The sequence below is a fragment of the Dipteris shenzhenensis genome, chromosome 28 (assembly GCF_047967505.1).
Source record: "Dipteris shenzhenensis isolate YYH24624 ecotype China chromosome 28, Dip_SZ_1.0, whole genome shotgun sequence".
NCBI classification, from domain to species: Eukaryota; Viridiplantae; Streptophyta; class Polypodiopsida; order Gleicheniales; family Dipteridaceae; genus Dipteris; species Dipteris shenzhenensis.
Genome location: NC_141623.1, coordinates 42,313,459 through 42,333,808, shown reverse-complemented (window position 1 = coordinate 42,333,808; position 20,350 = coordinate 42,313,459). Strand labels below are relative to the sequence as shown.

The 20,350-nt window shown below is 47.0% G+C and overlaps 1 protein-coding gene across 2 annotated transcripts in view; it reads right to left on the bottom strand.

Moving 5' to 3' along the window:
- Window positions 1-20,350, bottom strand: part of LOC147883585 (uncharacterized) — a 126,071-nt gene that overhangs the window by 36,034 nt on the left and 69,687 nt on the right. The window contains exon 10 of one of the 2 annotated variants that reach the window (XM_087400021.1): window positions 1,562-1,687. The exons of the other annotated variant lie outside the window; for it this stretch is intronic. Within the exon in view, the coding sequence (XP_087256147.1) occupies window positions 1,562-1,687 (126 nt within the window). The remainder of the gene's footprint in view (window positions 1-1,561; window positions 1,688-20,350) is intronic. 2 annotated transcript variants of the gene reach the window in all.

The following is a 20,350-nucleotide window of genomic DNA, read 5'->3' as shown; positions in this document are numbered from 1 at the left end:
TCACATACCCATGCCAGCTCGCCCTCTACCCTCCACCTCCATGATTCACGCATACCCACCATAGTAGCCACTGTCTTCCCCAAATCTCCAATAGCATCTCCTCATGGAGATGCACCGCATACAAGCTCAAGAGGATTAGCAACAAAGACAAACTGATATCCTCCGGCATGAATTTCTTAGGATCTAGTAGGCTGAGGCTGTAGACCTTCAACGTCGAGGAGATTTGACCATAAGGAGCAGCCTAGCTATAGAGGATTGTATTGCCATGATACAATTTGTGATTGAGGAGGCCTCCAAGTGGGTGGATTTTGCGAAACCAGAGCTTGTAACAAAGGGAATCATTTCAGCCACCTTATTTGAGCGATAGCAGAGCATCAATAAGGCTCTCAACATCAAAGGTTGTGGAATTCCCCGCACCCCCCTCTGCTATTATAGATGCTACTACCTTTGTAACCTCTACCCTGGGGTTATCAAAGAAGGACATTGAGGGGGCCCAACATGTGGCACACGACCTCACTAGAGTCCAAACCCTAGTGATATGATTCAAAATACCAAAGATCAGCTAGAGGCATTGTGCAATCACACAACTCTTTGAGATCACCCACAAGCTCATATGGATAAGGACCTTACTCCCTTTTAAGTAGAGGAGACAGATTCTCTTACAGCAACAAGATGCCACCCGTAAGGAGGGGAAGTGAGAAGTGGTACAGGACTTTGACTGGTCCTAGATGGGAACTTGTTGACAAATCCACATACGGAGGCAGGGTCTATGAGATCAAAGGGCCGAGACTTGCCACATTGTTGAGGCTAGGGATAGAGTACTTTCTCTCCCACCTGTTGTACGATTTGTTTTGAATGGAATATCACTCTTTTCTTTCAAAGGGCCGAGACTTTGACCTACACTATTTGGAGCACCAAATCCCATAGCGTCTACTACCACCCATCTATGGTACACATGGAGTGAGCCTATCATGACAAGACTAGAGAGATAGACAGGGTGTCAGGATCAAGCGGGTTGTAGTTCTATACTGATCATCTCTCACTAAGATGATCTTTGTGGAGTGACACGACCCACATCTGGATCACAAGCACATCTGCACGAGACACCTCCATTGTAGACCTCACATCTTGGCAAAGGAGTTAGAGAGGGGAAGTGTCACTCGTATACAGCCCTATAACTGGACATCATAGATTTCTTGAGCTGCGGGAAGTTCTCCTTCTTGGAGACTTCATCTCTAGGACTAGGTATTGATGGTTACCTTTCAACATGACTCAATCATATTCGTACACCACCTATCAAGAGCACTTTGATCATACATTAGCTCCCGCATACGCTGCCAACCTCTTTGCTATGCTTGTATTGATGATAAATCAGCTTTCCTTCAATATGGTCAGGAACAGGCAAGTTGGTTCTGACCATGAGTTTAACACCCTGTGTTTGTAGTTCGTCGGAATGTATTGAGTTACAAAAACCTTTACCTTTAGCTCTTATAAAACTGGAATCACATCATCTATCTCTATCGCAGATCAAACGTAGTTTCAATGAAAGGATGTAAAATACCTGAGTTTTAAGGTCCACATATTGGGAAACCTGCAAAAGTGCCTCTAGATGCTGTATAGCAACCCTCGTTTGCCCCATGAGTTCTTGAATTTTTGCAAGAGCAGAATGTGCTTTGCTTTCTCCAACCTGAGCCATTTTAACACAATAGAAAATTTTAATTATCTTTACAAACCCAGGAGCTCAAGAAAGATTTCAAGCAAATACATATGCAAAAAACTGCACCGATCCGGCAGATAATTTTTTCCTATGTAGGCATATCAAAATATAGCCAAAGAAAAGTATCAGACTCATAGCCTCGTAGCTGCTGCTCCTCCCCGCTCCCTTGCTGCACCCTCTCCCTCAGCCCGTCCCTCCCTCTCTCCCTTGCCCTCAGCCCCTCCCTCTCCCTCAGCCCCTCCCTCCCTTCTCCTCCTCCCCTTCAGCCCGCCGCCCCCTTCCAGCCCGCTCCCTCTCCTCCCCCTCTCAGCCTGCTCCTCCGCCCCCTCCCTGCCTCTCCACCCCCTCCCTGCCTCTCAGCCCGCCCCCTCCTCCCCCTTCCCTTCAGCCCCCGCTCCCTCTCCTCCCCCTCTCAGCCTGCTCCTCCGCCCCCTCCCTGCCTCTCAGCCCGCCCCTTCCTCTCCCTCTCCTCTCCCTCTCAGCCTGCACCGCCCCTCCCTGCCCCTCCTTCTCCTTCCTCTCCCTCTACTCTCCCTCTCAGCCTGCCGCAGCCCCCTTCCTCCTTCTCCTCTCCCTCCTCTCCCTCAGCTCTCAGCCCGCCCCCTCCCTGCCCCTCAGCCCGCCCCCTTCCTGCCTCTCCTTCCTCTCCCTCTCCTCTCCCTAGCCTGCCCCCTCCCTCCCTCTCAGCCTGCTCCCTCCCCTTCAGCCTCTCAGCCTCTCCCCTTTACCCCTCCCCTCCTCGCCCCTTCCCCCGCTCCCTCCTCACCTCCTTTCCCTGTTTTCTAGCCCCCTATCTCCCGCAGCATTTTTTGGAGTGGAAGGAGCCTCCAAATTGTCAGAGTCGGCCTCCCCACCTCGATTGGCGATGGATACTCCATCAGCCAATCCTACTCCACCTCCACTGGCTGCAAAAACTATTACCTTTTCTAAAGACGAGTTGCAGCAGCTCAAGAAGGATGTAGAGATTGAATGCTCTACCACATTGCTAGCACACATCTTCGGGTCTCACCCCTCCAGATCCCAAGCTGCTTGCGGCTCGCCCCCCATACCTCACTCCACGATTGTTAGATGTTCGTCTTCTGGGACGAGGTTTTTTCCAGGTTGTTTTTGCCACTCCAGAGGCTGTGAGCACTATGCTCAAAGCTGAGTTTTTACACCTAGGACACATGAAGATCTTCTTTGAAGCCTTTCATATTGATTTCGACCCAGTGGAGGCAGATAAGGAAATCTTTTCGCTCTTCATCAGATTTCCCAGGCTTTCCCAGGTTTACCATCGACTTCTTTCTGTTATTGGGGAGCATTTTGGCGCAGTTGCTGAGATTCCACCCCTCCCTAGGTTGCCATTGACTGCAGCAGAGGCAACCAAGGCTGATGGGGTAACTAGAGTTAGGGTCCTCTGTAAGGATCCTAACCTCAAGATGGATCATGTTATGATCCAGTGCCCGGATGGTTCCTTTTTTCGCCAGAGAGTAGAGATCTCAGGTAGACAGGACCAGTGCAGGATATGCAGGACCATTGGACACTTTGCCAGGGATTGCGCCAGGAAGAAGAAAAGGCCCAAGAAGCCCTCTGGTACAGCTACCGCCCCATGGCCTCGACAGGGGGGTGGTACAGGTCCAACACTTGCTCCTTGGCCTCGACAGAGGGGTGGTACAGGTCCAGCACCTGCTCCTCGACCTTCGCATGGCGGTCCTCCTCAGGATGGTGGTGGTACAGGTCCAGCACCTGCTCCTCGGCCTCGATAGGGGGGTGGTACAGGTCCATCACCTGCTCCTCGACCCCCACCTACCTCAGGGGCACACGACGCTCTCCAGTGGGTTCCGGCACGTGTGCAGATCCCTCCTTCAATTCACGAGGGTACATTAGTGGACTCTACTTCACCTCGAGCTGTCCCTCCAGTCTCACCTCGCACAGTCCAAGACACTGAAGCTTCGACCTCCTCCCCGGTTACAACTTCTTCCCTAGATCCAACGGTGCCAGACGCTCTTCTTGAGGCAATAGAGGTCTCCGCGGCTGGGCAGGCACAGGATAGAGAGCAGTGCTCACTTCCTCCCTTGGATAGGGGGAAGGGGATGGTTTACACTATTGATCCTCTTCCCTCAAAAGGGATCCTTCACACTCTGGTGTCTGGCTTGCTTCACAGGAACTTGTTTTCAGCCCTGGCAGATAGTTCAGATTTCCCAGAGAGGAAGTTTGTGCCCACTACTTTTGGGGAGCCAGTGATTGGGTTTCTTGTTGACAGGGCTTCTTCTTCAGGTGGCAGGGTTCTTTCCCCTGTTGATTTTCCGCCACTTAGTTCCATTCCTCCCTTCTCAAGCAGGAGGTCTTCCCCTGTTGAGGGGTTTGTTTCTGCCACTAGGTCGGGTAAGGTGTTCCACTCTACATCCTCCCGTCGATGAGCATTATTAGTTGGAACATACAGGGCCTAGGTGGCATCCCACATCGCCGCCGTAGACAGCTGATCAGGGATCAGCTTCATCCAGGTGTTACTGGGGGTTCCATTGATATCTTATTTATTCAAGAGCACAAGTTGGATTCTAGAGATTGTGCCAAGTCAGGCAAGTTGCTTTCTGGCCATACTTTTTGGTCGCCTGCCTTGGGCACCAGGGGGGGCACTTCTATTTCAGTTTCGCAGTCGGTTCTCCCCTTAGTTGTTGGACACGGAGTCATTATTCCCTCTAGAGCTCAGTGGATTATTCTTTTGATTGGAGGGCGTAAGGTTGGTTTCCTTAACCTGTATGCCTCCAACATTAGAGGAGAACGTGTCCTTATGTGGAAGAATTTCTCTCCTGGGCCCCCAGTGTGGATTCATGGGTGATTGGAGGTGACTTTAACATGGTCGAGTTACCGTCAGACAAAAAAGGGGGTAGAGAAGGCAGACTTCACTCTTTGGAGAGAGCAGCTTGGGATGCCTTCCTTTTTCACTTCTGTGGCAGAGATACTTGGTGGGATGATGCCTTTCTTATTCAGCCACAGTCCCTCCTGTTCTCTTGGTCGAACAGGAGGCAGCATTCATGCACGCATTGACAGATTCTATGTAGATGATTGGGCACTAGACAGAGGTGGATCGGTATGCATTGCTGTTGGGGTTTCCACTTCAGACCACTTTCTTGTTGTGCTGGCTATCTCAGAGCCTAACTTGAGAGGCCGGTCTACTAGCATCAGGATTCCAGATACCTTTTACACAGAGGCAGCCCTGCAGATATGGGTTTCTCATGTCCAGGGTGAGCAGCCATATCAATCACATGTAGCCGCTGCTCTTTCTGGTATTAGCGACTTCTACTCCTCAGTTGCTTGTACCAGGAGACGAGATATTCTCAGACATGAGATTGGTGTTCGCCAGCAGTTGGCAGCTTTACAGAGGGAAGAGCAGAAACGGCCTTCAGATGCTTGGATTCAGGAGCGCCTTGCTGCAACAAGTGCTCATCAGCAATTATTGCTTGATCAGAGAGCAGAGTATGCCTTTCATGCACGGGAGTCCTTTTGGATTCAGATGGGTGGTAGAGTCAATAAACACTTTTTCTCTACTCTTGGCCCTAGACATAGTAGAGAGAGTGTATCCCAGCTTTTTTACTCACATGGGGTTTTACAGACAGAGCCTGATGATGTCTTACGCATAGCTTCAGATTTCTATGCCACCCTTCTTATAGCTGATCCTGAGACACATGATAGAGAGGATGCTAGACAGGCTATTTGGCAGAGCATCCCTGTGTTGGTGAATCCGGGTATGCATGTTCTACTCGATGCACCTTTCACCAACATAGAGTTCACGACTGCACTTTCAGCCCTTCACAAGGGCAAGTGCCCAGGTTCAGATGGCCTCACCCCGTCTTTTTTCATTGCATTTTGGGATATGATTGGAGACTATATTACTTCAGCCCTGCAGGCCATTTGGGACTTTGGCGAGATGCCTGGGTCGCTTACAGAGGGTCTCATCCACCTTATCCCAAAAGGAGGTTGCAGAAATTTAGTGTCCCAGTGGAGGCCTATCACACTTCTAGGAACTTGTTACAAGATTTTGGCCAAGGCTATCAGCCTCCGATTGCAGCCCCTTCTCCCTGATCTTATTCATGACACTCAGACGGGATTTGTGCATGGCAGAAGCATTTTTTATAACATTTTCTCTTTCTGGGAAGCTTCAGAGTGGGCCATGCAAAGTGGCCAGAATCTAGCCATTCTACTTTTGGATTTTGAGAAAGCTTATGATAGAGTAGATTGGGGTTTTTTAGAGGGCACCCTTCTACGCTTTGGCTTTACTGATGCTTGGATCAGAGGTGTTTCCTCTTTGTACAGATCAGCCCACAGCCAGGTACTTATTGGTGGGGTAAGGGGTGAGAGATTTCAGATTTCGAGATCAGTCCGTCAGGGATGCCCCCTTGCTCCTTTCCTTTTTTTGTTCGTGGCCGAAGCTATGAGTATCTATGTTAGATCTCAAGCTGACATCTTTGGGCTGAGACTTCCCATCAGAAGGGAAGAGGAGCTACTTGATAGTGAGTTGGCAGATGACACAGCAATTTACTTGGATGCCACTCCACAGACGCTCACTTCTTTCAGGACAACATTGGATTTATTTTGCTTGGCGGCAGGGGCGCAGATAAATTGGCATAAATCCAATGGCTTTTGGATCAGTGATGAGGACACTCCAGTTTGGGGGCTTGACATAGGATTCACTTGGGTTCAGAGGGGTGAGCCTATCAGGTATTTGGGCTGCCAGGTCGGCTTGGATATTTCTACCACGCAGCAGTTTGCTCCCGTTTTGGAGAGAATCAGGAGGAAGCTTCTATTTTGGAGCTCAGCCAAGCTGGATCTTGCCTCTAGAGTTGTGGTGGTCAAACAGGTCCTCTTGGCCACGGCCTGTTTTGTTTGTTCACGCTGGTGCCGTTCTAGGGACTGCATCATTCAGCTCAGAAGACTGATCAAAAACTTTCTTTGGAGTGGGCTTGATGGCACAGCAGATGCCTTAGCCAAGGTGGCTTGGGAGACCCTCATCCTCCCTACACAGGAAGGGGGTCTCAATATTATTGATCCAGATTTACAGTCCAGAGCTTTACTTTGCAAGATGGTGGTGCGAGGACTTATGCCGGGGTAGGAACCGTGGAAGGACTTTCTTATTAGCAGCATACAGAGGTGCACACCTTCTTCAGGAGGAGACTAGATGAGCAGTGTTAGGTGGATCTTCACCACAGCACACCTCAGATTACCTTCATCCCCTCTCATGGTTGCCATTCTGAAAGGTTGGGCCAGCTTCATAAGCACTCTTCGGAGGATTCCTCCTTCCTCTCGGGAAGAGATTGATAGGCAACCCATCATGTGGAATGACAGTATTTTAGATGATCATGGCAGACCACTGGGTGCCTCACTCTACATGCAGTGATCCAGGTGGGAGAGGGGACCTGCATCATCTATGGGGTCTTGGAAAGCTTTCCGCAAGATTCCAGAGGAGACCAAATCAAGGTTGACAGGACATCTCAGAGGGAGTGCAGGGAGACTCTTGCAAATTGAGGCAGCCCTTACAGAGGTTTGGGTAGACACAGATGATATGCCACTCACTTCCTCCACTTGGGCAGGTACTTTTACAAGAGGCGGTGTTCCGCTTCAGGTTTTAGCCTTTCGAGATGCACAGGAGGATGCTTTAGTTTTTAGTGTCTAGGATGGTGGCAGATTGCTCAGGTCCATAGAGGGCATCTTGCTTGAGTCTGCTTTTCAACCTATCAGGGTTGTAGGTCTTTTGGTGCAGGGGTCAGATTCAGAGTGGTTCCTAGACCCAGACCCCCGGCTACTCTCCACCGGGTCTTGGAGGCTCTGGCTCTATGGGGGGGTTCCCATCAGGTATTTGCAGTGGGACCCCGGACAGTGGGAGTGGATTGACGCAGGGCATCGAGAGAAGAGCATCCCCTTCTTTCGTTACACGGTCAGTAATGCCAGGAGATATCAGCTCAGTAGTAGAGGTTGGAGACCTTCCAGAGTTCCTCATTGGGAGACATTTGATATCACTGCGGATCTGCAGAGGTGCTTCTGGAGGAGACTCTGGAAATCCCACACGAATAGAAAGATCACTATCTTCTTTTGGCTTTCTATCCATGGTGGGATTGCAGTGAACCTTTGGAGGTCCACGTTCGGAGCCGACCCTACTTGCCCTCGATGCCTCTCTGCTTGGAGACTATTCAGCATTGCTTATGGGATTGCAGACAGGCGAGGATGATTTGGATGGGGGTAGCCAGGATTTTCAGTCACTTTGCCCGCTCCCCATTTTTAATGACATGGGGCTCAGTGGCTTGGCTTTCTCTTATAGGGCCTCAGGTATTCTATGAGAGATTTGACTCCTCTCGGGCCATTTCGGTTCGACGTCATCGGACTGAGTCCTGTTCGTGGATGTGGTACCACACCTTCCTTTTACAGCTGTACATGCCTCTGTGGATACTTCTTGGGAGATTCTAGCGACCATAGCATCCTGGCATATCTGGAGAGCCAGATGCACAGAGGCTTTGGAGGGTACTCAGGTTCATCCCTTGCACACATTGGCTACTATCTGGACAGACAACACCGTACATACTTTGATGGCTGTATGGACGGGTATGCAGAGAGACTCCTGTGCAGCCTCAACTAGGAGGGCTTCTTTCTTCAGGGAATGCAAGGATTCTCCTTTCTTCTCTGAGACTACTACAGGGTTGAGGTGGCACTTTGAGCCTCAGCCTTGGTTGTTTTCCACCTCACTCTGAGGGGGTTTTTTATTTATCCTCATGATTTTATGATGTATTCCGCTTTGAGCTTGCTCTCGTGGGTTTTTTCTCTTACTTAATAGAAGTCTCTTTCATGGAAAAAAAAAAAAAAAAAACTGCACCATTTGACCAAACAATCAGTTGTTTGACATCTAAAAAATAGATGCCTTCTTCCGCTCAGAAAGTGTGGATCCATGATGATTGTAAGAGTTTTCAGATTGCATCAGCAGTAAAGGAAGTGAGAGGGAATTTCCTAACTTCTGCAACTTGCACTGGAATTAAGTAAATTCTAAACATTCAGGATTTTAAAAAAACTTGACTCCCAAGACGCCATAGAGCAAGACCATAGATTCAATTGCTCATGATTCAGATTACGAAACTGCAAGAGAATTGTTATAGTTTTGAGGGACATTTACAGATTAGTCTGACAAAAAATTGAGCTAAGAAAGTGAGAATGCAGTTATGGAAGAAACACTGGAAGGTCTAGAAGAGGACAAACAGCTTTGACAATAAGGACGAATGGGCTGCCCTCAAACTCAAAAAGAGGTGCTTCAGAACTACACACGCCCAATATGAACCAACGGCACACAATGGGAGGTGAGGAATGACACTCAACAAGAGTATGCTATGCATAGATAAATGCACATTGAGAAGAGCCTTCTAGTTGTGGAGCTTAAGAAAGGAGACTCCAAATCTCTTATGAACAAGATGATCATGGCCTCATTGGAAGACAAAACTGGAGGAATGATGTGAGGGTGGAAAGGCTTGGGTATGGGGCATCCCAAAAGATCAATCTACTCATGAGACAACCACCTCTTTTCGTATCTGGTCGGTTTGGGTTCCAGATGCATACTATAGAAAATGAATTAGAGAGTAGGTGGTACGTATCTGCAAAGAAAGCATTGCATCTGGAGTGACAAACTGAGAGACGCCTCTGACAATGAGAATGGCCCTCTCCGAATAGTCTCCCTACTAACAGGGATGTGAAATTGTGAGCCAAGCCACCAATCTCCAAGTGATGTAACAAGTATCTTTCCTCGTCCTTCCAAGCAAGTATGCAATGCCTTGTCAGATTCTATGGACCTCTCTGAAATCCCAAATCCAATGATGAATGGATCTAAAGTTGTGAAGCACAACGAAGGATCTGCACCAAAAGGTTGCCTCCACATGCTGATTGGGAGTCCACCATGGCTGGAAGAGCCAAAAAACTATCTCTTTTGGTAGGGTCTCCAAAGTCATCTCCACAAATGACACCACATGAGTATAGTGATGCCATAGGTCGTTCTCCAGGAGGGTATCCACTCCAAGCTTCAAAGTTGACCTCGTCTAGCATTCTTGACTATGCAGTTGAAGAAGGATATCCATCACTACTCTCTTGGATCCCATGGTAGGTGCTAGGGTGGTCATCCACCATAAAGCCAAAGATGCCACCGATAACATGACAAGAGAGGTGTGAGGACCTATGTATCATCGTCCATCATTGAAGCCAACCAATTTGATTGTTTGGAGGATAGAATCTTCAATGTGTCCTACTCTATCAGTCTAAATAGTCTCCAATGCTCTGCGACCTCCTGAAGGATTGTCTCTCTTCCCCAATCCCAAAGGATTTCAATAACCTAGAAAGAAACACTCGTGCCTAAGACAATACCCAGCCAATGCACCTGTGTACCCTCAGTATGATTTTCCCCCTAAAGCTAGTCAAGGGGTATAGTTGTGTCAATCTATACGTTTACCTCATAAGGTTTGAGTGATAGTGTGATGCTCAAGGTGTTGAGATATCAAGCTCCACTTGTGATATGTCAGGGTGACCGTTGTGCATTTATGTCACCGACTTATTAGCTGCAGATGCGGTTGGTACACCGCCCATGAATAATAGCTGGATGACAGCTATCTTTATGTACTCTAGTTAGTGGCTCAGTTAGTATGCCACCTTAGTTAGCTGAGTTTGGTTTGAGACCCACATATAGGGTTCATCTATTCTTTTGTACTAAGAGAGTTCTTTTGCTTTTCACAACTAAGAAGAGGAAAACTGTTTTCAGCATCCACTTTTGTGTATATTCCCCCATTGTGTATGTGAGAAAGCCGCAAGTGAGACTCCTTCCTTCTCTCCCACTCTCTTCACATGGTATCAGAGCTCGGTTCGTGGTAAGGAGCTCAAGAAAGCAAACCAAGTTTGCGGTGTCTTGGTAAGAGGATCAATGTCGCTTTCCTTTTTCGAGTTTGGGAGCAAATCTCTGCAGGTAGCATAGCCGAAAAGTGTAAGAGTGCACTGTCTCAGATTGGGATGCCCTTTGCGGTGCGGCGAGAGGGCAGTATTTTTTTGATTCGAGGCCATTTCGGGGCCCGTTTTAGTGGTGAAAGTTTTCCGCAGGCACTCAAAAAAGTGCCATGTTTTTACTATGCAATCACTGTTCTGCAGGTCGGTGAAAAGTTGCCGCAAAAATTGCATCGTATGCCTGTACGCAGAGATATTGGGAGTGACAGAATCATTCTTATTGCCTATTGATGCAAATTCGTCACTAGGAAGTGACTGTGTGATCAAATACCACTTTCGTCAGTTTTACAGATTTGCCCTTGTGAGGCAGAAGTTGTGTTTTTTGCAGTGACAGAATATTTTTGCAGTGTTCTGTAATGGCGTCTGATGCTCTTTCACAGAAAGAAAGAAAAACAAAGAAATTTTCAGATAGTCACTGAAAAGCTTGACAAGAACAACTTCCAAGCATGAAAGTTTAGAATGACGAATTTCCTTAAGGGGCTATTGGGAGTTCATTATTGGAGCTGAACAAGAATCAGTTATTCCTAATGTTACCAATCAACAGGAGTTGCAGGCATTTAAAGGATGGCATGAGAGAGCCAGAAAAGTTATGTACTGGCTGTCTATCAGTATTTCAGATTCTATGATTGTGCATATTCAGGATGCAAGCACGCCGAAGGAGGCATGGGATACTTTGACAAAAATGTATAGCACAAATACGCAAGCCAGGAAAATGCAGCTCAAGCAGGAGTTGCATAATGTGCAGAGACAAAATATGAGCATCAATGACTACCACATGAAGGTGAAAAAGATTGCAGATGCACTTGCTTCCATTGGGTCACCAAAGGAAGATGATGATTTAGTTTCTGTGACCTTGAATGGTCTAGGAAATGATTATGCATAGTTCCAGACATCCATTGCCGTCTATGAGAAATTTTCTGATTTTGGGGACTTGATTGCTCTTCTAATTTTTGAAGAGCAGAGAAATGGTGGTGCATCTTCTTCAGAAGGAACTTCAAAAGAAACTATCTTCTACTCAAATGCTGGAAGAGGTAGAGGCAGAGGTGGAGCAGGCCGATCTGGAGGCTGTGGCAGAAATCAGAATATGCAGCAAATTCAAGAAAACCAGTCCTATGGAGGAGGACGTGTTAACTTTAGAGGCAGGGGGAGCCAAAGAGGTCGTGGTGGATGGCAGAGAGGCCAAAATGCAAACAGCAATGTTGAATGCTACTAATGTGGTAAAATGGGTCATATGGTTAAAGACTTCTATAAAAAGCAGAATGACATCATGACTGGAAAATTGCAGCAAGGTAGTTATGCATCCTCTAGTAGACAGGGTGATGACAGAAATGAGCATTTATTTATGGTGCAACACATGACCAATTATGTGACAAGTGCAGAAGAAAGCATTGATGTGTGGTATGTTGACTCAGGTGCGTTAAACCACATGATAGGTCATGCAGAATGGATGCAGGATGCAAGGAAAATGAAAAGACCTGGATTTATGGAGACTGGTGATGATATCGCACATCCTATTGTGCAGATTGGTAAAATTCCTTTGTCTATGCAGGATGGGAAAAAGAAATACATGTCTAATGTATTTCATGTCCCGAATATCACCAAGAACCTTGTTTCTGTTAGTCAAATGGTTGAGCAGGGCTTGTAGGTCAGATTTAATTCTCATGGATGCTTTATTGAGGATATGAAAAATAAAGGTCGCTTGATAGCAAAAGGGAAGAAGAAGGGCAGGATGTTTACGTTGGATGCGGACATGCCTAAATCGAGTGCAGCAATGTTTGCACATGGGACCGGTGTAGTTGCAGATATTGATATCTGGCATAAAAGCATTGGTCATGTTAATGTACAGCAACTTAAATTAATGCAGGCCAAAAATATTGTTGCAGGATTGCCTAAGTTCAAGGTTACAAAAATGCATAAGGTATGTGAAGCCTATTAATTTGGAAAATAGGCAAGGAAACCATTTCCTAGACATGTTCAAGAGAGTAAAAGGCCATTGGAAGTAATCCACTCTGATGTGTGGATTACTAAAGCTGCATCTATTGGAGGCTGTCATTATTTTGTCACTTTTATTGATGACTACAGCATAAAAGTTTGGGTGTATTTTATGAAAAAGAAAAGTGAAGTGTTTGGGCATTTCAAAGCTTTTAAAGCTATAGTTGAAAAAGAAACAGGCCTACAAATAAAATGCCTAAGGTCAGATGGAGGAGGAGAGTACCTTTCAAATGAGTTTGCAAGTTTCCTGCAGGAGCATGGCATAAAGCAGCAATATTCATGCAGTCATACCCCACAGCAAAATGGACTTGCAGAGAGGAAAAACAGGCATATTGGAGAGGTATCTCGTGCCATGCTCAACGAAAAAGACCTGCCAGATTATTATTGGGCTGAAGCAGTTGCTACAACAGTCTACATAATGAACAGGACTCCCACTGCAGCAATACATGACATGACGCCAGAGGAGAGGTATACTGGTAGGAAACCAAATATTTCTCATTTGAAAGTTTTTTGTTACATTGCCTATGTTCATGCGCTAGATGAGTTGAGATCCAAGTTGGATCCAAAAGCTGAGAAGTGCATCTTTATTGGTTATTCTCTACAGCCGAAAGGGTATAGATGCTATAACCCGTCTACTCGTAAGTTTACAGTGAGCAGAGATGTTGTTTTTGATGTGATGAGCAGCTGGTATAAACCAGTAAATGTGATTGATGATGTAGATGCACAAAATGGTAATGCTGCACAGAATTCACAGCAGCAATCACAAAATATTAGTGGACCTGTAGTGTCCTCTAGCAATGGTTCACATACTTCGCCATGGACAGGCAGATTGAGATCAGGAGGATCTCCTCAAAGCAATGCAGATAATGGTATGCAAGTATCACGAAAAGGAAAAGAGAAAGTAGATCAGCCTATGGTTGATGTGAATGCAGGTCACTCTTATGTGGATGGTGAATCCAGTGGTTCAGAACAGAGCCTTGATGATGAGTTGGGTATTCCTTCTGTTGTTACACCTGGAGTAAGAAAGACGAGGGATGTTTTGAGAGCACCTGGTAGTGAGCCTATTTTGCGCAGGTCTACCAGAGCTAGGTATCCTGTGGATAGGCTGAAATATGATGGATTTACAGCCATTCACTATGCCTATATGGTCAAAGTGATACATGAACCAAAACCCACTTCTTTTGAGCAAGCCATGGGAAAAGAAAAATGGGAGAAAGCCATGGATGAAGAAATGGATGCCTTGGAAGCAAATGCTACATGGGAATTGGTGCCTTTGCCTTAAGACAAGAATGCAATTGGCTGCAAGTGGGTTTATAAGGTGAAGCACAATGCAGATGGTTCTGTGAACAGATACAAGGAAAGATTAGTTGTCAAGGGGTATGCACAGACACATGGCATTGATTATGAAGAAACATTCAAACCGGTTGCAAGGATGGCAACTGTAAGAGCACTCATTGCTATGGCTGCATCAAAGGGATGGTCTTTACATCAGATGGATGTAAAGAATGCTTTCTTGCATGGTGATTTGCAAGAAGAGGTCTATATGGAGCAACCACCAGGTTATGTTCATGCTATTCATCCTGAGTTTGTTTGCAGGTTGAAGAAAGCCTTGTATGGCTTGAAGCAAGTACCCAGAGCATGGTCTGACAAGATAGGACAATATCTTGTCACTATTGGCTTTTAGATTTCCAAGGCATATTTCTCACTTTATGTGAGAAAAATAGAGAAAGGCATTATGCTGCTTGTCATTTATGTTGATGATTTGATCATCACAGGTGATAGTGATGAAGATATCCTTCATGTGAAGATGCTATTGAAGCAGAAGTTTGAGATGAAGGATTTGGGAGAGCTGCGTTACTTCTTGGGCATTGAGGTGATTAGATCTACAAGTGGGATATGGCTCTTGCAAAGGCAATATGGATTGGATATGCTGTCCAAATATGGGATGACAGGCTGTAAGCCTATTTCAGCTCCTTTGGAGTAGAATGTGAAGTTGAGTGCAGATGCAGGTGAGCTTTTGGAAGACCCTACTATGTACAGACGCATAGTAGGAAGTTTGATTTATATGACTATTACCAAGCTAGATTTGAGCTATGCTGTTGGGTTGGTAAGTCAATTCATGCAGGCTCCAAGGAAACCGCATTGCGGCTAGACGCATACTGAGGTATGTGAAGTCCACATTGCAGTGTGGACTATTTTATGAGATTGGGGTTCAGATACAGTTGCATGGATACATTGATGCTGATTGGGCTAGTAGTATTTCTGATAGACGATCTACCAGTGGATATGTGTTCTCTTTTGGGAGTGCTGCAGTCACTTGGAGCAGCAAGAAACAACCTATAGTTGCCTTGTCGAGCACAGAGGCTGAGTACAGGGGTGCAGCAATGGCTGCATGTGAGGCAACTTGGTTGCATAAGCTACTTTTTTTTTTTTTTTTCAAGAAAGAGACTTCTATTAAGTAAGAGAAAAAACCCGCGACAGCAAGCTCAAAGCGGAATACATCATGAAATCATGAGGATAAATAAAAGACCCCCTCAGAGTGAGGTGGAAAACAACCAAGGCTGAGGCTGAAAGTGCCACCTCAACCCTGTAGTAGTCTCAGAGAAGAAAGGAGAATCCTTCCATTCCCTGAAGAAAGAAGCCCTCCTAGCTGAGGCTGCACAAGAGTCTCCCTGCATACCCATCCATACGGCCATCAAAGTATATACGGTGTCTGTCCAGATACTAGTCAATGTGTGCGAGGGATGAATTTGAGTACCCTCCAAAGCCTCTGTGCATCTGGCTCTCCAGATATGCCAGGATGCTATGCTCGCTAGAATCTCCCCAGAAGTATCCACAGAGGCATGTATAGCTGTAAAAGGAAGGTGTGGTACCACATCCAATGAACAGGACTCAATCTGATGACGTCAAACCGAAATGGCCCAAGAGGAGTCAAATCTCTCATAGAATACCTGAGGCCCTGTAAGAGAAAGCCAAGCCACTAAGCCCCATGTCATAAAGAATGGGAAGTGGGCAAAGTGACTGAAAATCCTGGCTACCCCCATCCAAATCATCCTCGCCTGTCTGCAATCCCATAAGCAATGTTGAATAGTCTCCGAAGTAGAGAGGCAACGAGGGCAAGTAGGGTCGGCTCCGAACCTGGACCTCCAAAGGTTCACTGCAATCCCACCATGGATAGAGAGCCAAAAGAAGATAGTGATCTTTCTATTCCTGTGGGATTTCCAGAGTCTCCTCCAGAAGCACCTCTGCAGATCCGCAGTGATATCAAATGTCTCCCAATGAGGAACTCTGGAAGGTCTCCAACCTCTACTATTGAGCTGAAATCTCCTGGCGTTACTGACCGTGTAACGAAAGAAGGGGATGCTCTTCTCTCGATGCCCTGCGTCAATCCACTCCCACTCTCCGGGGTCCCACTGCAAATACCTGATGGGAACTCCCCCATAGAGCCAGAGCCTCCAAGACCCGGTGGAGAGTAGCCGGGGGTCTGGGTCTAGGAACCACTCTAAATCTGATCCTTGCACCAAAAGACCTACAACCCTGATAGGCTGAAAAGCAGACTCAAGCAAGATGTCCTTTGTGGACCTGAGCAATCTGCCACTATCCTGGACACTAAAAACTAAAGCATCCTCCTGTGCATCTTGAAAGGCCAAAACCTGAAGCGGAACACCGCCTCTCGTAAAAGTACCTGCCCAAGTGGAGGAAGTGAGTGGCATATCATCTGTGTCTACCCAAACCTCTGGAAGGGCTGCCTCAATCTGCAAGATCCTCCCTGCACTCCCTTTGAGATGTCCTGTCAACCTTGATTTGGTCTCCTCTGAAAGCCTGCGGAAAGCTTTCTAAGACCCCATAGATGATGCAGGTCCCCTCTCCCACCTGGACCACTGCATGTAGAGTGAGGCACCCAGTGGTCTGCCATGATCATCTAAAATACTGTCATTCCACATGATGGGTTGCCTATCAATCTCTTCACGAGAGGAAGGAGGAATCCTCCGAAGAATGCTTCTGAAACTGGCCCAAGCTTTCAGAATGGCAACCATGAGAGGGGACGAAGGTGATCTGAGGTGTGCTGTGGTGAAGATCCACCTAACACTGCTCATCGAGTCTCCTCCTGAAGAAGGTGTGCACCTTTGTATGCTGCTAATAAGAAAGTCCTTCCACGGTTCCTGCCCTGGTATAAGTCCCCGCACCACCATCTTGCAAAGTAAAGCTCTGCACTCTGTAAATCTGGATCAATAATATTGAGACCCCCTTCCTGTACACTAGTGAATGATCCCCATATGGGGAAGAGACAAGAAAAATGAGAAAGTGACCAAGATGGCCAAAGTACATATCACTGGACCAGTGTCTCCAGGTCACAAGTCGCAAGTCACAAGAACACACAGGTCTATCCCCATAGTAGACAGAGGGTACACACAAGTCTCTCCACACTCTCTCCTTTGCGAGCTCGTAGCGCTAGCCTCTATCTCTCCTCACACTCTCCTTTCTCCCGCTCCAGTGCCGAACGCTGAATGCCCCCTGCCGAATGTCCCTCTTCCCTCTCCCCCTTCGCCTTTATCCTCATCCCCGCCTTGGAGGGCCCCTTCTTCGTTGCATCACTGGCTCTCTTGATGGCTACGGCGACTTCCTGCCTCGCCAGCGTCTTCTAGTTAGGATGGTGTAAATTCTCAAGTGCAGGTGAGCTGGATCACAGCACCACTGAACCACTATCTAACTGTAAATACTCATGACTGCTTCATGTGCTAAGCTCACTCTCCATGTGCGCAGCTCTCGATGAGATCGCCTTGGGCATGATATGTTGACCTGTGGTTGACATGTGTCGACGCATGGTTGCCTCGGATAGTACTCCTGGATTGAACCCATGTGATCCACTCCTCATGTTGTGTGGTTGACCTGTGTTGACACATGGTGAACATGTGGTCAACCCATGTCGTCATGTGGTCAACGCATGTGGTCAACGCCTGTCGATAGGTGGTCAACGCCTATCGTCGTGTGGTCAGGGGTGTTTCTATTGTAACAATTTCCCCCACCACTATCATTTACCATCCCGGTGAATAGAAATGGAGGAGGAACCTGTCAAAGAAAAAAGAACTTACAAACCATTGAGATGGTGATAGAGTAGGAAAAGAAAATGGTACAGACCATGTGGTTGGCCATGCAAGTAATTCCAAAATTTGTATTAAATTGAAACTGGGAAAATAAACTGTGCTTAATAAGGGATAGCATGGAAAATTGCAAAAAAAACTGAGTACATCCTGAGATAAAACACCCTGATATTTACATTGAGAGCCAAGCAGCTTTGCAAAAATCTAACAATGCAAAAAAAAAAAAAACCCAAAAACCCATGTGTTAAATTACTGAGGGAGGTCATCAGTAGCCTTCTCCTCTTTCGCCTTCGTATGTGGCTCTGTGGCCTTTTGCTCATCCCTTTGCTCTCCCCCAGTCATATGTAGCTGTGGATGGGTTGTTTCCTCCTCAGCCTCAAGCGTTGATAAGGAAAAAAAGAAAAGACAACCAGGAATTATGTACTTCACCACGTCAGATAGCTGAGACTTCATAGGGATCAGCTGCAATGTGGGCTCGTAGATGATGAGCTTACGAACCAGATTCCAGAGTATGTGACTTTGTAATAGGCACCGAGAGAAACCCCCCACAAAAACTGACTGAACATGGATCACACAGTCTCAAAGAGAGACAAAAAACTACACAGCCCGAAACAGATTGAACTTAGAACTGAACTTCCCCCCAAAACTTGGAAAACAGTCAGCCTCAGAATACTATGAACCCACAGCCCACATGAAGGCTATCTTCGTGACTCGTCAAGATATCAACCCACAAGCTAACCTTATCATATCTTTCACAAGATCATCATCGAGCACTAGCAATGATGCAGCCCGCCATCTCTGGAGATTCTATCAGTTGAGGTCTCTGCAGCAACACCCAGCACCCGCCTGTGGCCAAAGGCCTCACTATTTCCAGCTTTGAAGCAACTGAGTGCTCACACCACAACTAGCCAACCCGTGCACATTGCAGCACCCTCTTACTCACACAAAACCTGCATCCAAGGACCTCCAGCCAGCAGAAATGACGCCACAGCCATATAGCTCCTTCCAAAGCAAACTGCCCGCATAGTCATCCTCCTCAAATCCAGTAGCTCCCAATAAGAGCAATAGCTAGTGCTCTCCCCGTTAGTCTGCTACAGCTCGTCGCTCATCTCCACCTTCACGACTTCTCTCATTCTCATAGAGCTCATGGAGCTCACGCCTCTTCAAGGTCCTTCAGCCTGCGTAGTAGCGACACCTTCCCCACAAAACCAAGAAGCGCATGGTGCATACTCCCTGTCGCTTACAAGCCTGTGCGTCGCTCTGAACCTCCAGCCAGCAGAAGCACCTCAAGCAACTACCATAGAGTTTGCTACAAGACTCCAGCCAGAGCCAACTGTGCCACAAAGTTCGTCAACACGAAGCACCTGGAGCCCATATACTCCAAGTTCCTGCAGTCGAAATCCCACACCTGTCACGCACACAATCACCACTGCAGCTTCCTTGGCTCACAAAGCTCTCTTCGTCACACACACGATGTCTTCATGCACAGGTTTCAGCTTCCTGCTCACGCACAACCTCCCATCAACAACTGCGAGCCTCTCCAACCTCTCTGATCGTTCCCCGTCTGCTCCTTGTCACACTCCAGCCTCTCCCATATCTTGTAGCCCTTCTGCTCTCAGAAGCTCCTACACCCGTCGTCTGAGCTTCCCCGGCTGCTTCATAGCCTCCCTTCGTCACGAATCCTCCACACAAGCATCAGCACCTCTGGCCTGCAACCTCCTCCAGCTCTTCTGAGCTCCTCCTCATCCACACAGTCGCAACGCGCGCTCTCCTTCTAGAGCTCTCCAGCTCGTATCATATAGTAGCCTCCTTTCGCATAGCATGCCGGCTCGTCGTCGAGAAGCATCCCTTCATCCATCACGTAGCCACCTTTGCATGAACAAGATGCCTTCCCAATTAGTCCAGCCACCTCAGCCTAATCTGCCACCTCATCAGTGACATTTTACCACTCTCAAGACATTTCCCCCAAATCACATTAAATGCACATTTTGGACCTTTAGTCACACAATTCCCACACACATTAGCATGCACATTAAAGCTTGCATGCAACCCCATACACACATATGAAAAGCCCTTTGACATGGACACCATAACATATCAAATTCCTGTAACATGCAAGTGCACATTAACTCAGGAAAATATAAAAAAACCCTTCATGACTTGACTTTACATACCCCAAAATATTTCACTTGACCACACACTAGACACCCTTGCTCTGGAAGTCTGGTCAATCCACATTGCATTTCATCATTTCCCATGAAGTCCCTGCAAAACATACTTTATTATCTAAAAAAACTATACATCAGTCCATCATGCTTGTGAAAGAAAAATCCACAAATGCCAACAGCCCACACCTACCCTAGATGTGTACAGCTATGTGCCTACCCACAGCTATATACAGTGCTCAAAAACTTGATACAGATTTTTGTCCTATCAGCATGTCCATCACATTTCTCAGATTTTCATACTTGGCTTTATACCGGCCCGTATCGCCCGTAGTAGTGATCCTTTTGCCCTTGCAAGGTGGACTGGGAAGTCTGGAGGG